We start from the raw sequence: 20,827 nt of genomic DNA, 5'->3' as shown, positions 1-20,827 counted from the left end.
TAGATTTTAGTTGTAATGTCTCAAAAAGTGCACATTTTAAAGACAACATCCGGTTCAGTTTCCAGGAGTTTGGCACTCATGGATCAATTCTGGCAGAGAGCGAGTATGAGCTGAGAATGATGGCTGTGTTCAATCATGTCCTGGAGGAAGTGGAAAATCTAAGCAGGAAACACCCTCCTGTTTCTTACCTGGTACTGCGTTTCTAAGAGTATCCATCAGCCAACTTATACTGACTGCAATATGTCTGGAGTCACTTTTCATGGATTTAATTACATAGTAATTTTCTAAATTTGTCATTTCGGTCTGTTTTAAGCACACCGGCTGTCTGTGTGATACTGTCATAGCCATCCTGAAAATACCACTGTCGTTCCAGAGATATTTCTTTCAGAAGCTTCAGTCCACCAGCATTAAAGTGAGTGACCTGTACAATGTTGTTTAAAAAAAAAAAAAGAATATTAATAATGTTTACACTCTAGTTTCAATTTTATTTAGTCTCAACCTTAACTTTAGTCTTTACTCTTTTTTTTACGCAATATACTTATATAGAATGCAGTTATAAATATATACATACACATACAAATATATAAAACATACAAATTTTTTCTTTTTATATTAAAAAATTGATTTTTTTTTTTAATAAGGTTAAAATAATAATGTATTTGTTACATAAACATTACATTTATTACTGTATTCATCTATTTTACTTTAGTTATAAATTCATTTGTTTATTTGTTAGTTCTTCTTAACTAACTCACGTTGTTGGGCCTCATGGTGGTGCAGTGAGTAGCACTATCACCTCACAGCAAGAAGGTGGCTGGTTTGAACCCCGGCTGGGTCAGTTGGCATTTGTGTGTGGAATTTGCATGTTCTTCCCGTGTTTTGCATGGGTGTCCTCTGGGTGCTCCGGTTTCCCCCACAAGTCCAAAGACGTGCTTACTGCTTATAGGTGAATTGGATAAGCTAAAAATTGTCTGTGGTGTATGTAAGTGAGTGTGTATGAATGTTTCCCAGTGATGTGTTGCAGCTGGAAGGGCATCCGCTGCGTAAAACATATGCTGGATAAGTTGGTGGTTCATTCCGCTGTGGTCCCCCCAGATTAATAAAGGGACTAAGCCTAAAAGTAAATGAATAAATTATATGTATGTGGAGTCTAAATTGTTCATTAACTAGCAGTTATTGTAAATTAATTCCAAATATCAAATATTCCAAGATATGCAATGTTGAGTCTGAATTATACTTGACCCGGGGCTACAGAACACATGATTTGAAGTTTAACTATAATATAGTGAAGGTTTATCATTTGCATGTGTTTTTAAGGCCTGTGAGTAAGTATTTCAGAAGAGTTGGACAGAACATTTGGACAGAAAAAATTAAGACTTTTGGAGGTGCATTTAATTATGAATACAGAATTTACACGATTTAAGCAAAAAAAATTTAAAATCTTATATTATTGTTGTCCTGTTTCCAGTCCAAATATGTACATTGCAAAGCAACATTAGCAAGATTAATTTACTTACCCCTTTGGCAGATCATTTTGCTTGTTTTAAGGAAAAAAAAATTATTTTTGATTTATTTCGTCTGAAGTCGAAAACAAAACAATATTTTTTCTTGACCTAAGAACTTTTAGATATTTGGACTAAAAATGAGACAAAGCAACGTATAAGGATTATTTGCTTTGTGATTATTAAATTGTTGTACCTAAATAGTGTTAGACTTCAAGGAAACCATAAAATAGAGTTATTTAAACCATTTTGTGATACTGTATCCATATCGCAATATATTGTTGCAGAAAAATATAATATTGCAAGATCAGATTTTTCTAATATTGTGCAGCCCTAACCTTTTCCTCAATAAACTACTTATTTGCTGCTTATTATTAAAAGTATAGTAGTAATTGAGTTAAGAATTAGAGATTTAGATTAAGATCATATTTTAGAAGTACTAATTAAGCCAATATCTAATTAATATGCAGGTACTAAGCCAGTAGTTAATAGTGTGAATTGTTAGACAAACTAAAGTGTTACCTGTACATTAACTAGCCGAGCGTTATTGTAAATTGTTTCCAAATATCTAAAATAAGCATATTTATTTTAAAAAAAAGTAAATGTCAAAGTTTTAACACTGAGATAATAGTTATTAAAATTCTAGTAATAAAATAAAGTCAGTTGTTTATGTACTAAAGATTCGAACACTTGTATCTATTGTTATCATGGAAAGTCATGTAAAACATCTTTTGTGTCTAATTCTTAGCTTTAGTTTCAAGAGTTTCAAACTGTCTGAAAGAGGAGTTACGTTTATAAAAACTATACATGTTTTTTTTTCTTCTTCTAGCTTGCTCTCTCTCCATCTCCCCGCACACCCAATGAGCCGATCCCAGTGCAGAACAACCAGCAGCTGACCTTAAAAGTGGAGGGTGTTATTCAGCACGGCTCCAGTCCGGGACTCTTCCGGAAGATTCAGGCAGTCTGTCTTAAAGTCAGCTCGACGTTACAGACAAAACCAGGATCAGACTTCAAGGTGAGCTCAACACAGAGTACAATACTTACACTCATTTTATTTCTTATGTTTGTTCCTGATGGTCTATTTCAATCTCAATTACATTTTATTGCAAATAAAATCAAGCCAAATTAAAGAGAAGAAAAGATTTAGATGATTAAGAAAAAAAGAAATAGTTTGTCCTTCTAATCATTAATTGAAATCTGAAATGCACTTTCTGTTTGTTTTTTGTTATATTAAAAGTTTACGTGATTTTGAGGTAATGAGAGTGGCAACAAACAGAAATGGTGAGCAGGAGGTGTCTGTTAGAATGTAATAATTCTTCCCAAACTTTTTCCCCCATCTTCCTTAATGAAATGCCTACTTTACTACTCCCAATCAGCTCACAGTAGAAAAAAACAAGCCACACCCACTGTTTTCTCATTTAACATTCAATTTTTCAAGGAAATTCATCACAATCTGAAAAAAATAATGATAGCAGCTTCCGTTTTAAGAAGCATTTAATACTTTGTTTGGGGAGTTTAGAATAGAGTTCACTCCCGTAAACAAACACCTTATAAGGTCTGTTCACACCTACATTTACATTTAGCCCCGTTTACACTAGTGCGTTTTAGTTTTAAAACAACGTTTTAGAATAAAAACAATCCACAGTAGCGTTTCACCCAGCGTTTCTGAACAGCTCTTCGTCTACACCAAACCACTGAAAACGCACATCAGGTGACCACACACACACACACACACACACACACACATTGGCATGCGCTGCAGCATATCCACCCAGATGAGAGCTGTGCTCGTCAAACTGTTTATCAAGGATCTAGGCTACCGCTGGATCTAATCTCACTATATTTGCTAAACATGATATTTAATACACTTTATTTTCTCACTTTAACATCGAGACCAGCAGCCTGTAAGTACATTTAAGACTTGTTTCAGTTGTTGTGTATGGTTTGAGGACTTGTTTTCAGCTGTTTGTGTAAAGTTGTAGGACATTTAAACTTGCTTTCAGTTGTGTATAATACTACAAGTGTTTAGCCACTGTTTCCTTGGTTACTATAAGAGCTTGGGTAGCGAACGCGGTCGGTTTCGCGACGTCCGCCTCAGTTTCGGCCCTTGTTTTGACTCGGGAGGCGTGTCCAAACGCCAGGTAACCACTATATAGTGAGCACGCTAGCTTAGTCGGCAGGAGAAGCACTTTAACATCGAGACCAGCAGCCTGTAAGTACATTTAAGACTTGTTTCAGTTGTTGTGTATGGTTTGAGGACTTGTTTTCAGCTGTTTGTGTAAAGTTGTAGGACATTTAAACTTGCTTTCAGTTGTGTATAATACTACAAGTGTTTAGCCACTGTTTCCTTGGTTACTATAAGAGCTTGGGTAGCGAACGCGGTCGGTTTTGCGTCGTCCGCCTCAGTTTCGGCCCTTGTTTTGACTCGGGAGGCGTGTCCAAACGCCAGGTAACCACTATATAGTGAGCACGCTAGCTTAGTCGGCAGGAGAAGCACTTTAACATCGAGACCAGCAGCCTGTAAGTACATTTAAGACTTGTTTCAGTTGTTGTGTATGGTTTGAGGACTTGTTTTCAGCTGTTTGTGTAAAGTTGTAGGACATTTAAACTTGCTTTCAGTTGTGTATAATACTACAAGTGTTTAGCCACTGTTTCCTTGGTTACTATAAGAGCTTGGGTAGCGAACGCGGTCGGTTTCGCGACGTCCGCCTCAGTTTCGGCCCTTGTTTTGACTCGGGAGGCGTGTCCAAACGCCAGGTAACCACTATATAGTGAGCACGCTAGCTTAGTCGGCAGGAGAAGCACTTTAACATCGAGACCAGCAGCCTGTAAGTACATTTAAGACTTGTTTCAGTTGTTGTGTATGGTTTGAGGACTTGTTTTCAGCTGTTTGTGTAAAGTTGTAGGACATTTAAACTTGCTTTCAGTTGTGTATAATACTACAAGTGTTTAGCCACTGTTTCCTTGGTTACTATAAGAGCTTGGGTAGCGAACGCGGTCGGTTTTGCGTCGTCCGCCTCAGTTTCGGCCCTTGTTTTGACTCGGGAGGCGTGTCCAAACGCCAGGTAACCACTATATAGTGAGCACGCTAGCTTAGTCGGCAGGAGAAGCACTTTAACATCGAGACCAGCAGCCTGTAAGTACATTTAAGACTTGTTTCAGTTGTTGTGTATGGTTTGAGGACTTGTTTTCAGCTGTTTGTGTAAAGTTGTAGGACATTTAAACTTGCTTTCAGTTGTGTATAATACTACAAGTGTTTAGCCACTGTTTCCTTGGTTACTATAAGAGCTTGTGTAGCGAACGTGGTCGGTTTCGCGTCGTCCGCCTCAGTTTCGGCCCTTGTTTTGACTCGGGAGGCGTGTCCAAACGCCAGGTAACCACTATATAGTGAGCACGCTAGCTTAGTCGGCAGGAGAAGCACTTTAACATCGGGACCAGCAGCCTGTAAGTACATTTAAGACTTGTTTCAGTTGTTGTGTATGGTTTGAGGACTTGTTTTCAGCTGTTTGTGTAAAGTTGTAGGACATTTAAACTTGCTTTCAGTTGTGTATAATACTACAAGTGTTTAGCCACTGTTTCCTTGGTTACTATAAGAGCTTGTGTAGCGAACGCGGTCGGTTTCGCGTCGTCCGCCTCAGTTTCGGCCCTTGTTTTGACTCGGGAGGCGTGTCCAAACGCCAGGTAACCACTATATAGTGAGCACGCTAGCTTAGTCGGCAGGAGAAGCACTTTAACATCGAGACCAGCAGCCTGTAAGTACATTTAAGACTTGTTTCAGTTGTTGTGTATGGTTTGAGGACTTGTTTTCAGCTGTTTGTGTAAAGTTGTAGGACATTTAAACTTGCTTTCAGTTGTGTATAATACTACAAGTGTTTAGCCACTGTTTCCTTGGTTACTATAAGAGCTTGGGTAGCGAACGCGGTCGGTTTCGCGTCGTCCGCCTCAGTTTCGGCCCTTGTTTTGACTCGGGAGGCGTGTCCAAACGCCAGGTAACCACTATATAGTGAGCACGCTAGCTTAGTCGGCAGGAGAAGCACTTTAACATCGAGACCAGCAGCCTGTAAGTACATTTAAGACTTGTTTCAGTTGTTGTGTATGGTTTGAGGACTTGTTTTCAGCTGTTTGTGTAAAGTTGTAGGACATTTAAACTTGCTTTCAGTTGTGTATAATACTACAAGTGTTTAGCCACTGTTTCCTTGGTTACTATAAGAGCTTGGGTAGCGAACGCGGTCGGTTTCGCGTCGTCCGCCTCAGTTTCGGCCCTTGTTTTGACTCGGGAGGCGTGTCCAAACGCCAGGTAACCACTATATAGTGAGCACGCTAGCTTAGTCGGCAGGAGAAGCACTTTAACATCGAGACCAGCAGCCTGTAAGTACATTTAAGACTTGTTTCAGTTGTTGTGTATGGTTTGAGGACTTGTTTTCAGCTGTTTGTGTAAAGTTGTAGGACATTTAAACTTGCTTTCAGTTGTGTATAATACTACAAGTGTTTAGCCACTGTTTCCTTGGTTACTATAAGAGCTTGTGTAGCGAACGCGGTCGGTTTCGCATCGTCCGCCTCAGTTTCGGCCCTTGTTTTGACTCTCGAGGCGTGTCCAGCTGAATTCAATCAGCTAACGTTAGTGCTTTGGGGTTATATAAACAACTAGTTCACCGCGGCAGCCTCGTGTGAAGACCGCCTCGTGTGAAGACCGACGAGTGTAAAGACCATCGACTCTACCTGCGCGACTCCACCGAGCAAAGACACTGACAAAGCACTTGAGTACTTTACTTTCTTTCTTTTTTTTACTTTATCTTTTGTTGTCAGTGCACTTTTAGTATGTGTCTTCTAATTCCTGTTGTTACTAACACTCGCAAAACACGGGAGGTACGCTGCAGGCGTAATCCTCACAATCTTCGTTCAATACATGTATCTGCTATTTCACAACTCTCTCCGTGGGCCTCTGGAACTGTCAATCAGCTGTTAACAAGGCAGATTTTATTACCTCCATAGCTACATATTCTGACTATAATCTCATGGCTCTAACTGAGACCTGGTTGAGGTCGGAGGACACTGCTACACATGCTACTCTTTCTGCTAATTTCTCTTTTTCCCACACTCCTCGTCACACAGGGAGAGGGGGTGGGACTGGACTACTAATTTCCAAAGAATGGAAATTTACTCTGATACTGTCCCTGCCAACAATCAGCTCCTTTGAATTCCATGCAGTCACCATTATCCACCCCTTCTACATAAATGTGGTTGTCATCTACCGCCCACCAGGTAATTTAGGTCACTTCTTAGATGAACTGGATGTTCTTCTCTCATCTTTTTCTAATATTGACACTCCCTTGTTGGTGCTAGGTGACTTCAACATTTACGTTGACAAACCGCAAGCTGCAGACTTTCAGACTCTGCTTGCCTCTTTTGACCTAAAAAGAGCACCTACCTCTGCTACCCACAAATCAGGTAATCAGCTAGACCTTATTTACACACGACACTGCTTCGCTGATCAAACAATAGTAACTCCACTACAAATATCGGATCATTTCCTTCTGTCTCTCAACATCCACATTACTCCTGAGCCGCCACACACTCCAACACTGGTTACCTTTCGCAGAAACCTACGATCTCTCTCACCCAATAGACTATCCACCATTGTTTCAGACTCTCTTCCTCCATCTTGCAAACTCTCTGCACTTGATTCGAACAGTGCCACTGATACACTCTGCTCCACACTAGCATCATGTCTAGACCAATTATGTCCTCTTGCATCCAGTCCAGCCCGTGCCAGTCCTCCTGCACCCTGGCTCTCGGATGCTCTCCGTGAGCATCGCTCAAAACTTCGAGCTGCAGAAAGAATTTGGCGGAAAACTTAAAATCCTGCACAGCTCTTAACATACCAAACTCTTCTGTCCTCTTTCTCGGCTGAGGTTACTTCGGCAAAGCAGACATATTACCGTCTGAAAATCAACAATGCCACTAATCCTCGCCTACTTTTTAAAACATTTTCCTCCCTCCTCTATCCTCCTTCTCCACCCGCATCCTCCACACTTACTACTGATGACTTTGCTACATTCTTTTGCACCAAAACTGCAAAAATCAGTGCTCAATTTGCTGCACCTACAACAAACACGCAAGGTACACCACCAACACCACACACACTCACCTCTTTTTCTCAGCTCTCTGAGTCTGAGGTGTCCAAACTCGTGCTATCTAGCCATGCAACCACCTGTCCACTCGATCCCATTCCCTCTCATCTCTTGCAAGCCATCTCTCCTACAGTCATACCAACACTGACTCACATAATTAACACATCTCTTGACTCTGGTTTATTCCCCACTTCATTTAAGCAGGCTAGGGTAACCCCACTGCTAAAGAAACCCAACCTGGACCATACGCTACTTGAAAACTACAGACCAGTATCCCTGCTTCCATTCATGGCCAAGATTCTGGAGAAAGTAGTGTTCAATCAAGTCCTGGACTTTCTTACTCAAAACAATCTCATGGACAACAAGCAATCCGGCTTTAAGAAAGGCCACTCAACTGAGACTGCCCTGCTCTCGGTCGTGGAGGATCTCAGACTGGCTAAAGCAGACTCTAAATCATCAGTCCTCATTTTGCTGGACTTGTCGGCTGCTTTTGACACTGTCAACCACCAGATACTGCTATCTACGCTCGAGTCACTGGGCGTTGCGGGCACTGTTATACAATGGTTCAGATCTTACCTCACTGACAGATCATTCAGGGTGTCTTGGAGGGGTGAGGTGTCCAACCTACAGCATCTAAACACTGGGGTACCTCAAGGCTCTGTTCTTGGGCCACTTCTCTTCTCCATCTACACATCATCTCTAGGACCAGTCATCCAGAGACATGGATTCTCCTACCACTGCTATGCTGATGATACCCAGCTATACCTCTCTTTTCATCCTGATGATCCCTCGGTTCCAGCTTGTATTTCAGCCTGCCTGTTGGATATTTCACACTGGATGAAAGAGCATCATCTTCAGCTGAACCTCGCAAAAACGGAAATGCTTGTAGTTTCTGCCAACTCGACTCTACACCATAACTTTTCAATCCAGATGGACGGGGCAACCATTACTGCATCCAAAATGGTGAAAAGCCTTGGAGTAACGATTGATGACCAACTAAACTTCTCTGACCACATCTCTAGAACTGCTCGATCGTGCAGATTCACACTCTATAACATCAGAAAGATCAGACCCTTCTTATCTGAACATGCAGCTCAACTCCTTGTTCAAGCTCTTGTTCTCTCCAAACTGGATTACTGTAACTCTCTACTAGCTGGGCTTCCAGCTAACTCTATCAAGCCTCTTCAACTGCTCCAGAATGCAGCAGCACGAGTGGTCTTCAATGAACCTAAACGAGCACATGTCACTCCGCTGCTAGTCCGTTTGCACTGGCTGCCAGTTGCTGCTCGCATCAAATTCAAAGCTGTGATGTTTGCCTACAAAATGACTTCTGGCCTTGCTCCTTATCTGCTCTCGCTTCTGCAGATCTATGTGCCCTCCAGAAACTTGCGTTCTGTGAATGAACGTCGCCTCGTGGTTCCATCCCAAAGGGGGAAGAAATCACTTTCGCGAACGCTCACGCTCAATCTGCCCAGTTGGTGGAATGAACTCCCTAACTGCATCAGAACAGCAGAGTCACTCGCTACTTTCAAGAAACGACTAAAAACTCAACTATTTAGTCTCCACTACACTTCCTAATCTGTAATTACCTCTCTGAATATCACACTAACTGTACAAAAAAAAAAAAAAAAAAAAACTAATACTACTAATACTTCCCTTCTTAGACTTTACAGACCTGAAACTTGCTTATAGCACTTATTCATTGTTGCTCTTGGTTGTGTAAATTGCTTCCTTGTCCTCATTTGTAAGTCGCTTTGGATAAAAGCATCTGCTAAATGACTAAATGTAAATGTAAATACATCTTGTTTTCTATATCAAATGACATATTCCTCGTTTTTGATCTTTTGAACTGTTGTAAAAAAATAAATGAGTGAAGAAGTAGAAGAGAACCCAGTCCAGGAGACTCAAAACAAGCAGAATTCCTTTATTGAGACGTGTTGGTTAATCTGCCGTCATACACTGGCTTTAAGATGTCCATGTGTCTGCAAGAGCCTACTATAAGTCCACAGTCTGCGAGTTCTATCAAGTCTCTCACAAATCTGATTTGAGACAAAGATGTCCTGTCTATATTGTCCTGTTAGAAGGAGGGGAGATGGCTAAATAAAGCATGCAAATTCAGTATTGGAGTCGGCAGGGTAAACTGCTTATTCAGGTCTGATCTCATCAAGTTCTGGAGACAGAAACCGCCTGACCAGTTGATCGAAAAGAGAAAACAAGTTACACAGCCGTGCTGTGAAACTGACACTGAATTACTTTGGAATATAAATTTACATTCCCACAGAACCCATTACTTGTTCTCAGGTAAGGTGTTTTGGCTGAACGTTGAATAATAATAGCTGAAGTTAATAATTAATGTAACCACGTACATTCTGTATATTGACTGATCGTTTTCCTTTATTTCCTATAATGTATAGACTTATTCTACGTTATTCTTTTATAATGGCAATTATTGATTATTAAAACTGATATTCAGCAAAAGAGAGGGTATGTTTCGTTTTTTCAATGAAAAAGCTATGGACGCAGTAATGTTATTGGCTCCATTTTGTTATAAATATGCTTACAGTAAAGATGGCGCTCATATATGCAGCAAGACGCAACAACATTTTTGCTGTCAGTTAAGTTGTTAATATCAAAATGAAAATAGCAGTTCCTTATATCATGTTTACATTTTATTGTTAAGATAGTGAAACAACTAAGCCAGGATAATGTGAATAATGTTATAAGTATACTGTTCCCTTTGAAAATTTACTGACATGTCCTCGGGAGTCTGTTTTCCATATCAAACTTGCGAAGTCTGAACTTACAAGGAGAGGATGCAGGACTGAACTGTGTGTAGGATACTTAATATTGAGGAAAAGCCTCAATCAGAGAGGCGAATGTCTGCAGCCCCGCCTCCAATTTCAGATGTCTCAGTTTGCCCTCATTCACACCAAGATGAAGCAGCAGCGTTTTAGAATGAAAACGGCCTCTCCAGCGTTTCAAAAATGCTCTGTTTTCGGCCCTCGAAAACTCCAGCGTTGTGTGGACAGATGGCGTAACCGTAGTCAAACTTATGCGTTCTCAAACTAAAACACATTAGTGTAAACGGGGCCTTAGTAATTAGCAGATGCTTTTGTCCAAAGCAACTTGCAATTGAGGAGGCATTCAGAGATGTGTTTCTCAGGTGTTTTGTCAAACCCACTAAACTGGGTTAGGGTCTTGTGCAAAAAAAAAAAAAAAAATGGTTCAAGTGTCAGTTGAAGCACCTAGTATTAAAATACAGGTTAAGGTATGTATAGCACCTTAAAACAACAGGGATGTTGACCAGAGGGCTTCATAGACATGGCAAAAAACAATTAGAGAAACAGAGTAGTATATGATGCAACAAAATAAAAACAAACAAATATATATAAAACAATTTCAGTAGCCCAAAGAGAAGAGGTAGGTTTGGACTGATTTATTTAATAATACATTTTTATTTATTTATTTATTTATTTATTTAATATTGGCCATTGACACTTTGTCACAGCACTCTCATCAATAGACTACCTTCCCTTGGCATCCCCAATATCCCACTTGACTGGTTCAAATCTTATCTCTCTGGCCGCACCTGCCCCTGCTTTTTATCATCTATCTCTTTCCACTTGGTAATATTTTCTGTAAATATAACATACAAGTCCACTGCTATGCGGATGACACCCAGCTCTATCTTTTTGGAAAACCCTCTTGTTTTCCACCTTCAAATCAAAACTCAAAACCCACCTATTTAAGATGGATTTTAATATTTAATTGTACCTGCACTATTGTTGTGTATATTTTTATATTATTTTTCTTGTTGTTTCATTGCTCTACTTTTATTGGAGGATCTCCTTGAGTTGTCAGAAAGACACTTTTAAATAAAATGTATTATTAGGGGCCAAGCACCGTAGTTGTGTAGGCACCTATTGCTTTCGTTAGTGTTCTTATTATTATTAGGGGCCAAGCACCGTAGGTGCGTAGGCACCTATTGCTTTCGTTAGTGTTCTTATTATTAGGGGCCAAGCACCGTAGGTGCGTAGGCACCTATTGCTTTCGTTAGTGTTCTTATTATTATTATTAGGGGCCAAGCACCGTAGGTGCGTAGGCACCTATTGCTTTCGTTAGTGTTCTTATTATTAGGGGCCAAGCACCGTAGGTGCGTAGGCACCTATTGCTTTCGTTAGTGTTCTTATTATTATTAGGGGCCAAGCACCGTAGGTGCGTAGGCACCTATTGCTTTCGTTAGTGTTCTTATTATTATTAGGGGCCAAGCACCGTAGGTGCGTAGGCACCTATTGCTTTCGTTAGTGTTCTTATTATTATTATTAGGGGCCAAGCACCGTAGGTGCGTAGGCACCTATTGCTTTCGTTAGTGTTCTTATTATTATTATTATTATTATTATTATTAGGGGCCAAGCACCGTAGGTGCGTAGGCACCTATTGCTTTCGTTAGTGTTCTTATTATTAGGGGCCAAGCACCGTAGGTGCGTAGGCACCTATTGCTTTCGTTAGTGTTCTTATTATTATTATTATTATTATTATTATTATTATTATTCTTCTTCTTCTTCTTCTTCTTCCGTTTCTTCCGCCGGATTTGAATGGCAGCCCATATAGGCGTATGCGGGAAAGTTGTATAATTTGGCACAATGATAGAGGCCAGTATTAACATTAATCACACCAAACATGAAGTCTCAAAATCAAACTCTCTAGCGCCACCACTTGTCCAAACTTTCACGTATGTTTATCATCATAACTTTTGAACCGAATGGGCTACAATCAAAATTCTTTTTTCCTCTGATTCCTTGGCTCAGTCCGATTCAAACCCACCCTATGACGTCATTTTCCGTCATGAATTTTTTCGCGCTATTTTAAATTTTTCGAAAAACCTATTTGATCGAACTCGTCCTAGGCCGTGTCTCCGATTTTCACCAAAATTGAATCACATGATCTACAGACCATGCTAACCAAAAGTTATGGAATTCAAGTTGATTTGACCAACCGTTTTCGTTTAACTTGCGAACTAATTTAACGTTGAACTTGCAAAAATGGACTTGAGGCGATATCTCTGTAACGCATTTACCGATTCACACCAAACTTGGTGAGTGTTATGACAACTAGGGTCTAAGGTTAATTGCGGAGTTTCGGCGCACTGCCCCCTAGTGGTCCGGAGATACAAAAAACTTGCTTTTTGGCTTATAACGTCTCAACCTTTCGTCCGAAACTCATGACACTGGTCTCATTACATCCGGCAGAGCATGCCGAGTCGAATGATGTCTGATTTTCACAGGTCAGCCATTTTGGGCGTCGGCCATTTCGATTTTTGGCCAAAAATGCTATATTTTACCAACACATTCACATATCATTACAAAACATGGTATGCATCTTCAACCCCATGCCCTGAAAGTACTCAAAAACGTCTGGAGCAGCGCCACCTTATGGCCAATAGTGCTTGGCCCCTTAATTGCTGCTTGCAGCTATATTTACTATTATTATTATTCTTCTTCTTCTTCTTCCGTTTCTTCCGCCAGATTTGAATGGCAGCCCATATAGGCGTATGCGGGAAAGTTGTATAATTTGGCACAATGATAGAGGCCAGTATTAACATTAATCAGGCCAATTATGAAGTCTCAAAATCAAACTCTCTAGCGCCACCACTTGTCCAAACTTTCACGTATGTTTATCATCATAACTTTTGAACCGAATGGGCTACAATCAAAATTCTTTTTTCCTCTGATTCCTTGGCTCAGTCCGATTCAAACCCAACCTATGACGTCATTTTCCGTCATGAATTTTTTCGCGCTATTTTAAATTTTTCGAAAAACCTATTTGATCGAACTCGTCCTAGGCCGTTTCTCCGATTTTCACCAAAATTGAATCACATGATCTACAGACCATGCCAACCAAAAGTTATGGAATTCAAGTTGATTTGACCAACCGTTTTTGTTTAACTTGCGATTAAATTTAACAAAGAACTTGCGAAAATGGACTTAAGGCAATATCTCCGTAACGCTTTCACCGATTCACACCAAACTTGGTGTGTGTTATGACAACTAGGGTCTGAGGTTATATGCGGAGTTTCAGCGCACTGCCCCCTAGTGGTCCGGATATACAAAAAACTTGCTTTTTTGGCTTATAACGTCTCAACCTTTTGTCCGAGACTCATAAATCTGGTCTCATTACATCCTGCAGAGCATGCCGAGTCGAATGATGTCTGATTTTCACAGGTCAGCCATTTTGGGCGTCGCCCATTTCGATTTTAGGCCAAAAATGCTATATTTTACCAACATATTCACATATTATTACAAAACATGGTATGCATCTGGCACAATGATAGAGGCCAGTATTATCATTAATCAGGCCAAATATGAAGTCTCAAAATCAAACTCTCTAGCGCCACCACTTGTCCAAACTTTCACATACATTTATCATCATAACTTTTGAACCGAATGGGCTACAATCAAAATTCTTTTTTCCTCTGATTCCTTGGCTCAGTCCGATTCAAACCCACCCTATGACGTCATTTTCCGTCATGACTTTTTTCGCGTTATTTTAAATTTTTCGAAAAACCTATTTGATCGAACTCGTCCTAGGCCGTGTCTCCGATTTTTACCAAAATTGAGTCACATGATCTACAGACCATGCCAACCAAAAGTTATGGAATTCAAGTTGATTAGACCAACCGTTTTTGTTTAACTTGCGAACTAATTTAACGTAGAACTTGCGAAAATGGACTTGAGGAGATATCTCTGTAACGCATTCACCGATTCACACCAAACTTGGTGTGTGTTATGACAACTAGGGTCTGAGGTTAATTGCGGAGTTTCGGCGCACTGCCCCCTAGTGGTCCGGAGATACAAAAAACTTGCTTTTTGGCTTATAACGTCTCAACCATTCGTCCGAAACTCATGAAACTGGTCTCATTACATCCGGCAGAGCATGCCGAGTCGAATGATGTCTGATTTTCACAGGTCAGCCATTTTGGGCGTCGCCCATTTTGATTTTTGGCCAAAAATGCTATATTTTACCAACACATTCACATATCATTACAAACCAGGTATGCATCTTCAACCCCATGCCCTGAAAGTACTCAAAAACGTATGGAGCAGCGCCACCTTATGGCCAATAGTGCTTGGCCCCTTAATTGCTGCTTGCAGCTATATTTATTAGGGGCCAAGCACCGTAGGTGCGTAGGCACCTATTGCTTTCGTTAGTGTTCTTATTATTATTATTATTATTATTATTATTATTATTCTTCTTCTTCTTCTTCTTCTTCTTCCGTTTCTTCCGCCAGATTTGAATGGCAGCCCATATAGGCGTATGCGGGAAAGTTGTATAATTTGGCACAATTATAGAGGCCAGCATTAACATTAATCAGGCCAATTATGAAGTCTCAAAACCAAACTCTCTAGCGCCACCACTTGTCCAAACTTTCACATACATTTATCATCATAACTTTTGAACCGAATGGGCTACAATCAAAATTCTTTTTCCTCTGATTCCTTGGCTCAGTCCGATTCAAACGCACCCTATGACGTCATTTTCCGTCATGAAATTTTTCGCGCTATTTTAAATTTTTCGAAAAACCTATTTGATCGAACTCGTCCTAGGCCGTGTCTCCGATTTTTACCAAAATTGAATCACATGATCTACAGACCATGCCAACCAAAAGTTATGGAATTCAAGTTGATTAGACCAACCGTTTTCGTTTAACTTGCGAACTAATTTAACGTAGAACTTGCGAAAATGGACTTGAGGCGATATCTCTTTAACGCATTCACCGATTCACACCAAACTTGGTGTGTGTTATGACAACTAGGGTCTAAGGTTAATTGCGGAGTTTCGGCGCACTGCCCCCTAGTGGTCCGGAGATACTAAAAACTTGCTTTTTGGCTTATAACGTCTCAACCTTTCGTCCGAAACTCATGAAACTGGTCTCATTACATCCGGCAGAGCATGCCGAGTCGAATGATGTCTGATTTTCACAGGTCAGCCATTTTGGGCGTCGCCCATTTCGTTTTTTGGCCAAAAATGCTATATTTTACCAACACATTCACATATCATTACAAAACATGGTATGCATCTTCAACCCCATGCCCTGAAATTACTTAAAAACGTCTGGAGCAGCGCCACCTTATGGCCAATAGTGCTTGGCCCCTTAATTGCTGCTTGCAGCTATATTTATTATTATTATTCTTCTTCTTCTTCTTCTTCTTCCGTTTCTTCCGCCGGATTTGAATGGCAGCCCATATAGGCGTATGCGAGAAAGTTGTATAATTTGGCACAATGATAGAGGCCAGTATAAACATTAATCAGGCCAATTATGAAGTCTCAAAATCAAACTCTCTAGCGCCACCACTTGTCCAAACTTTCACGTATGTTTATCATTATAACTTTTGAACCGAATGGGCTACAGTCAAAATTCTTTTTTCCTCTGATTCCTTGGCTCAGTCCAATTCAAACGCACCCTATGACGTCATTTTCCGTCATGACTTTTTTTGCGCTATTTTAAATTTTTCGCAAAACCTATTTGATCGAACTCGTCCTAGGCCGTGTCTCCGATTTTCACCAAAATTTAATCACATGATCTACAGACCATGCCAACCAAAAGTTATGGAATTCAAGTTGATTAGACCAACCGTTTTTGTTTAACTTGCGAACTAATTTAACGTAGAACTTGCGAAAATGGACTTGAGGCGATATCTCTGTAACGCATTCACCGATTCACACCAAACTTGGTGTGTGTTATGACAACTAGGGTCTAAGGTTAATTGCGGAGTTTCGGCGCACTGCCCCCTAGTGGTCCGGAGATACTAAAAACTTGCTTTTTGGCTTATAACGTCTCAACCTTTCGTCCGAAACTCATGAAACTGGTCTCATTACATTCGGCAGAGCATGCCGAGTCAAATTATGTCTGATTTTCACAGGTCAGCCATTTTGGGCGTCGCCCATTTCGATTTTTGGCCAAAAATGCTATATTTTACCAACACATTCACATATCATTACAAAACATGGTATGCATCTTCAACCCCATGCCCTGAAAGTACTCAAAAACGTCTGGAGCAGCGCCACCTTATGGCCAATAGTGCTTGGCCCCTTAATTGCTGCTTGCAGCTATATTTATTATTATTATTCTTCTTCTTCCGTTTCTTCCGCCAGATTTGAATGGCAGCCCATATAGGCGTATGCGGGAAAGTTGTATAATTTGGCACAATTATAGAGGCCAGCATTAACATTAATCAGGCCAATTATGAAGTCTCAAAACCAAACTCTCTAGCGCCACCACTTGTCCAAACTTTCACATACATTTATCATCATAACTTTTGAACCGAATGGGCTACTATCAAAATTCTTTTTTCCTCTGATTCCTTGGCTCAGTCCGATTCAAACGCACCCTATGACGTCATTTTCCGTCATGAAATTTTTCGCGCTATTTTAAATTTTTCGAAAAACCTATTTGATCGAACTCGTCCTAGGCCATGTCTCCGATTTTTACCAAAATTGAATCACATGATCTACAGACCATGCCAACCAAAAGTTATGGAATTCAAGTTGATTAGACCAACCGTTTTCGTTTAACTTGCGAACTAATTTAACGTAGAACTTGCGAAAATGGACTTGAGGCGATATCTCTTTAACGCATTCACCGATTCACACCAAACTTGGTGTGTGTTATGACAACTAGGGTCTAAGGTTAATTGCGGAGTTTCGGCGCACTGCCCCCTAGTGGTCCGGAGATACAAAAAACTTGCTTTTTGGCTTATAACGTCTCAACCTTTCGTCCGAAACTCATGAAACTGGTCTCATTACATCCGGCAGAGCATGCCGAGTCGAATGATGTCTGATTTTCACAGGTCAGCCATTTTGGGCGTCGCCCATTTCGATTTTTGGCCAAAAATGCTATATTTTACCAACACATTCACATATCATTACAAAACATGGTATGCATCTTCAACCCCATGCCCTGAAAGTACTCAAAAACGTCTGGAGCAGCGCCACCTTATGGCCAATAGTGCTTGGCCCCTTAATTGCTGCTTGCAGCTATATTTATTAGGGGCCAAGCACCGTAGGTGCGTAGGCACCTATTGCTTTCGTTAGTGTTCTTATTATTAGGGGCCAAGCACCGTAGGTGCGTAGGCACCTATTGCTTTCGTTAGTGTTCTTATTATTATTATTATTATTATTATTATTATTATTCTTCTTCCGTTTCTTCCGCCGGATTTGAATGGCAGCCCATATAGGCGTATGCGGGAAAGTTGTATAATTTGGCACAATGATAGAGGACAGTATTAACATTATTCAGGCCAATTATGAAGTCTCAAAATCAAACTCTCTAGCGCCACCACTTGTCCAAACTTTCACGTGTGTTTATCATCATAACTTTTGAACCGAATGGGCTACAATCAAAATTCTTTTTTCCTCTGATTCCTTGGCTCTGTCCGATTCAAACCCACCCTATGACGTCATTTTCCGTCATGACTTTTTTCGCGCTATTTTAAATTTTTCGAAAAACCTATTTGATCAAACTCGTCCTAGGCCGTGTCTCTGATTTTCACCAAAATTGAATCACATGATCTACAGACCATGCCAACCAAAAGTTATGGAATTCAAGTTGATTAGACCAACCGTTTTTGTTTAACTTGCGAACTAATTTAACGTAGAACTTGCAAAAATGGACTTGAGGCGATATCTCTGTAACGCATTCACCGATTCACACCAAACTTGGTGTGTGTTATGACAACTAGGGTCTAAGGTTAATGGCGGAGTTTCGGCGCACTGCCCCCTAGTGGTCCGGAGATACAAAAAACTTGCTTTTTGGCTTATAACGTCTCAACCTTTCGTCCGAAACTCATGAAACTGGTCTCATTACATCCGGCAGAGCATGCCGAGTCGAATGATGTCTGATTTTCACAGGTCAGCCATTTTGGGCGTCGCCCATTTCGATTTTTGGCCAAAAATGCTATATTTTACCAACACATTCACATATCATTACAAAACATGGTATGCATCTTCAACCCCATGCCCTGAAAGTACTCAAAAACGTCTGGAGCAGCGCCACCTTATGGCCAATAGTGCTTGGCCCCTTAATTGCTGCTTGCAGCTATATTTAGGGGCCAAGCACCGTAGGTGCGTAGGCACCTATTGCTTTCGTTAGTGTTCTTATTATTATTATTATTATTATTATTATTCTTCTTCTTCTTCCGTTTCTTCCGCCGGATTTGAATGGCAGCCCATATAGGCGTATGCGGGAAAGTTGTATAATTTGGCACAATGATAGAGGCCAGTATTAACATTAATCAGGCCAATTATGAAGTCTCAAAATCAAACTCTCTAGCGCCACCACTTGTCCAAACTTTCACGTATGTTTATCATCATAACTTTTGAACCGAATGGGATACAATCAAAATTCTTTTTTCCTCTGATTCCTTGGCTCAGTCCGATTCAAACCCACCCTATGACATCATTTTCCGTCATGACTTTTTTCGCGCTATTTTAAATTTTTCGAAAAACCTATTTGATCGAACTCGTCCTAGGCCGTGTCTCCGATTTTCACCAAAATTGAATCACATGATCTACAGACCATGCCAACCAAAAGTTATGGAATTCAAGTTGATTAGACCAACCGTTTTCGTTTAACTTGCGAACTAATTTAACGTAGAACTTGCGAAAATGGACTTGAGGTGATATCTCTGTAACGCATTCACCGATTAACACCAAACTTGGTGTGTGTTATGACAACTAGGGTCTAAGGTTAATTGTGGAGTTTGGGCGCACTGCCCCCTAGTGGTCCGGAGATACTAAAAACTTGCTTTTTGGCTTATAACGTCTCAACCTTTCGTCCGAAACTCATGAAACTGGTCTCATTACATCCGGCAGAGCATGCCGAGTCGAATGATGTCTGATTTTCACAGGTCAGCCATTTTGGGCGTCGCCCATTTCGATTTTTGGCCAAAAATGCTATATTTTACCAACACATTCACATATCATTACAATACATGGGGTATGCATCTTCAACCCCATGCCTTGAAGTCCTTAAAAACTTCTGGAGCAGCGCCACCTTTTGGTCAAAAGTGCTTGGCCCCTTAATTGCTGCTTGCAGCTATATTTATTATTATTATTCTTCTTCTTCTTCTTCCGTTTCTTCCGCCGGATTTGAATGGCAGCCCATATAGGCGTATGCGGGAAAGTTGTATAATTTGGCACAATGATAGAGGCCAGTATTAACATTAATCACACCAAACATGAAGTCTCAAAATCAAACTCTCTAGCGCCACCACTTGTCCAAACTTTCACGTATGTTTATCATCATAACTTTTGAACCGAATGGGCTACAATCAAAATTCTTTTTTCCTCTGATTCCTTGGCTCAGTCCGATTCAAACGCACCCTATGACGTCATTTTCCGTCATGAATTTTTTCGCGCTATTTTAAATTTTTCGAAAAACCTATTTGATCGAACTCGTCCTAGGCCGTGTCTCAGATTTACACCAAAATTGAATCACATGATCTACAGACCATGCCAACCAAAAGTTATGGAATTCAAGTTGATTTGACCAACCGTTTTCGTTTAACTTGCGAACTAATTTAACGTTGAACTTGCAAAAATGGACTTGAGGCGATATCTCTGTAACGCATTCACCGATTCACACCAAACTTGGTGAGTGTTATGACAACTAGGGTCTAAGGTTAATTGCGGAGTTTCGGCGCACTGCCCCCTAGTGGTCCGGAGATACAAAAAACTTGCTTTTTGGCTTATAACGTCTCAACCTTTCGTCCGAAACTCATGAAACTGGTCTCATTACATCCGGCAGAGCATGCCGAGTCGAATGATGTCTGATTTTCACAGGTCAGCCATTTTGGGCATCGCCCATTTCGATTTTTGGCCAAAAATGCTATATTTTCCCAACACATTCACATATCATTACAAAACATGGTATGCATCTTCAACCCCATGCCCTGAAAGTACTCAAAAACGTCTGGAGCAGCGCCACCTTATGGCCAATAGTGCTTGGCCCCTTAATTGCTGCTTGCAGCTATATTTATTATTAGGGGCCAAGCACCGTAGGTGCGTAGGCACCTATTGCTTTCGTTAGTGTTCTTATTATTATTATTATTATTATTCTTCTTCTTCTTCTTCCGTTTCTTCCGCCGGATTTGAATGGCAGCCCATATAGGCGTATGCGGGAAAGTTGTATAATTT

The 20,827-nt window shown here is 40.5% G+C and overlaps 1 protein-coding gene and 1 long non-coding RNA gene across 4 annotated transcripts in view; both read left to right on the top strand.

Annotated features, from left to right (window-relative positions):
* ints7 (integrator complex subunit 7) overlaps positions 1-20,827 on the top strand; it is a 122,736-nt gene that overhangs the window by 73,027 nt on the left and 28,882 nt on the right. The window contains exons 17-19 of one of the 2 annotated variants that reach the window (NM_173267.1): positions 59-191; positions 314-412; positions 2,332-2,517. In NM_173267.1, coding sequence (NP_775374.1) covers positions 59-191; positions 314-412; positions 2,332-2,517 — 418 coding nt within the window. The remainder of the gene's footprint in view (positions 1-58; positions 192-313; positions 413-2,331; positions 2,518-20,827) is intronic. The other variant, XM_021468353.2, reaches the window with a different exon arrangement.
* On the top strand, positions 13,143-18,926 carry LOC141379486 (uncharacterized). 2 transcript variants are annotated; one of them, XR_012396263.1, is made up of 3 exons: positions 13,143-14,598; positions 16,555-16,810; positions 18,867-18,926. It is a non-coding gene; the product is annotated as an uncharacterized lncRNA (long non-coding RNA). The 2 variants fall into 2 exon arrangements; XR_012396262.1 differs by lacking the exon at positions 18,867-18,926 and adding an exon at positions 15,447-15,615 and having other exon boundaries at positions 13,143-14,430.

Source organism: Danio rerio, chromosome 20, assembly GCF_049306965.1.
Source record: "Danio rerio strain Tuebingen ecotype United States chromosome 20, GRCz12tu, whole genome shotgun sequence".
Lineage (NCBI taxonomy): Eukaryota > Metazoa > Chordata > Actinopteri > Cypriniformes > Danionidae > Danio > Danio rerio.
This window is presented reverse-complemented; position numbering and strand designations above follow the sequence as displayed.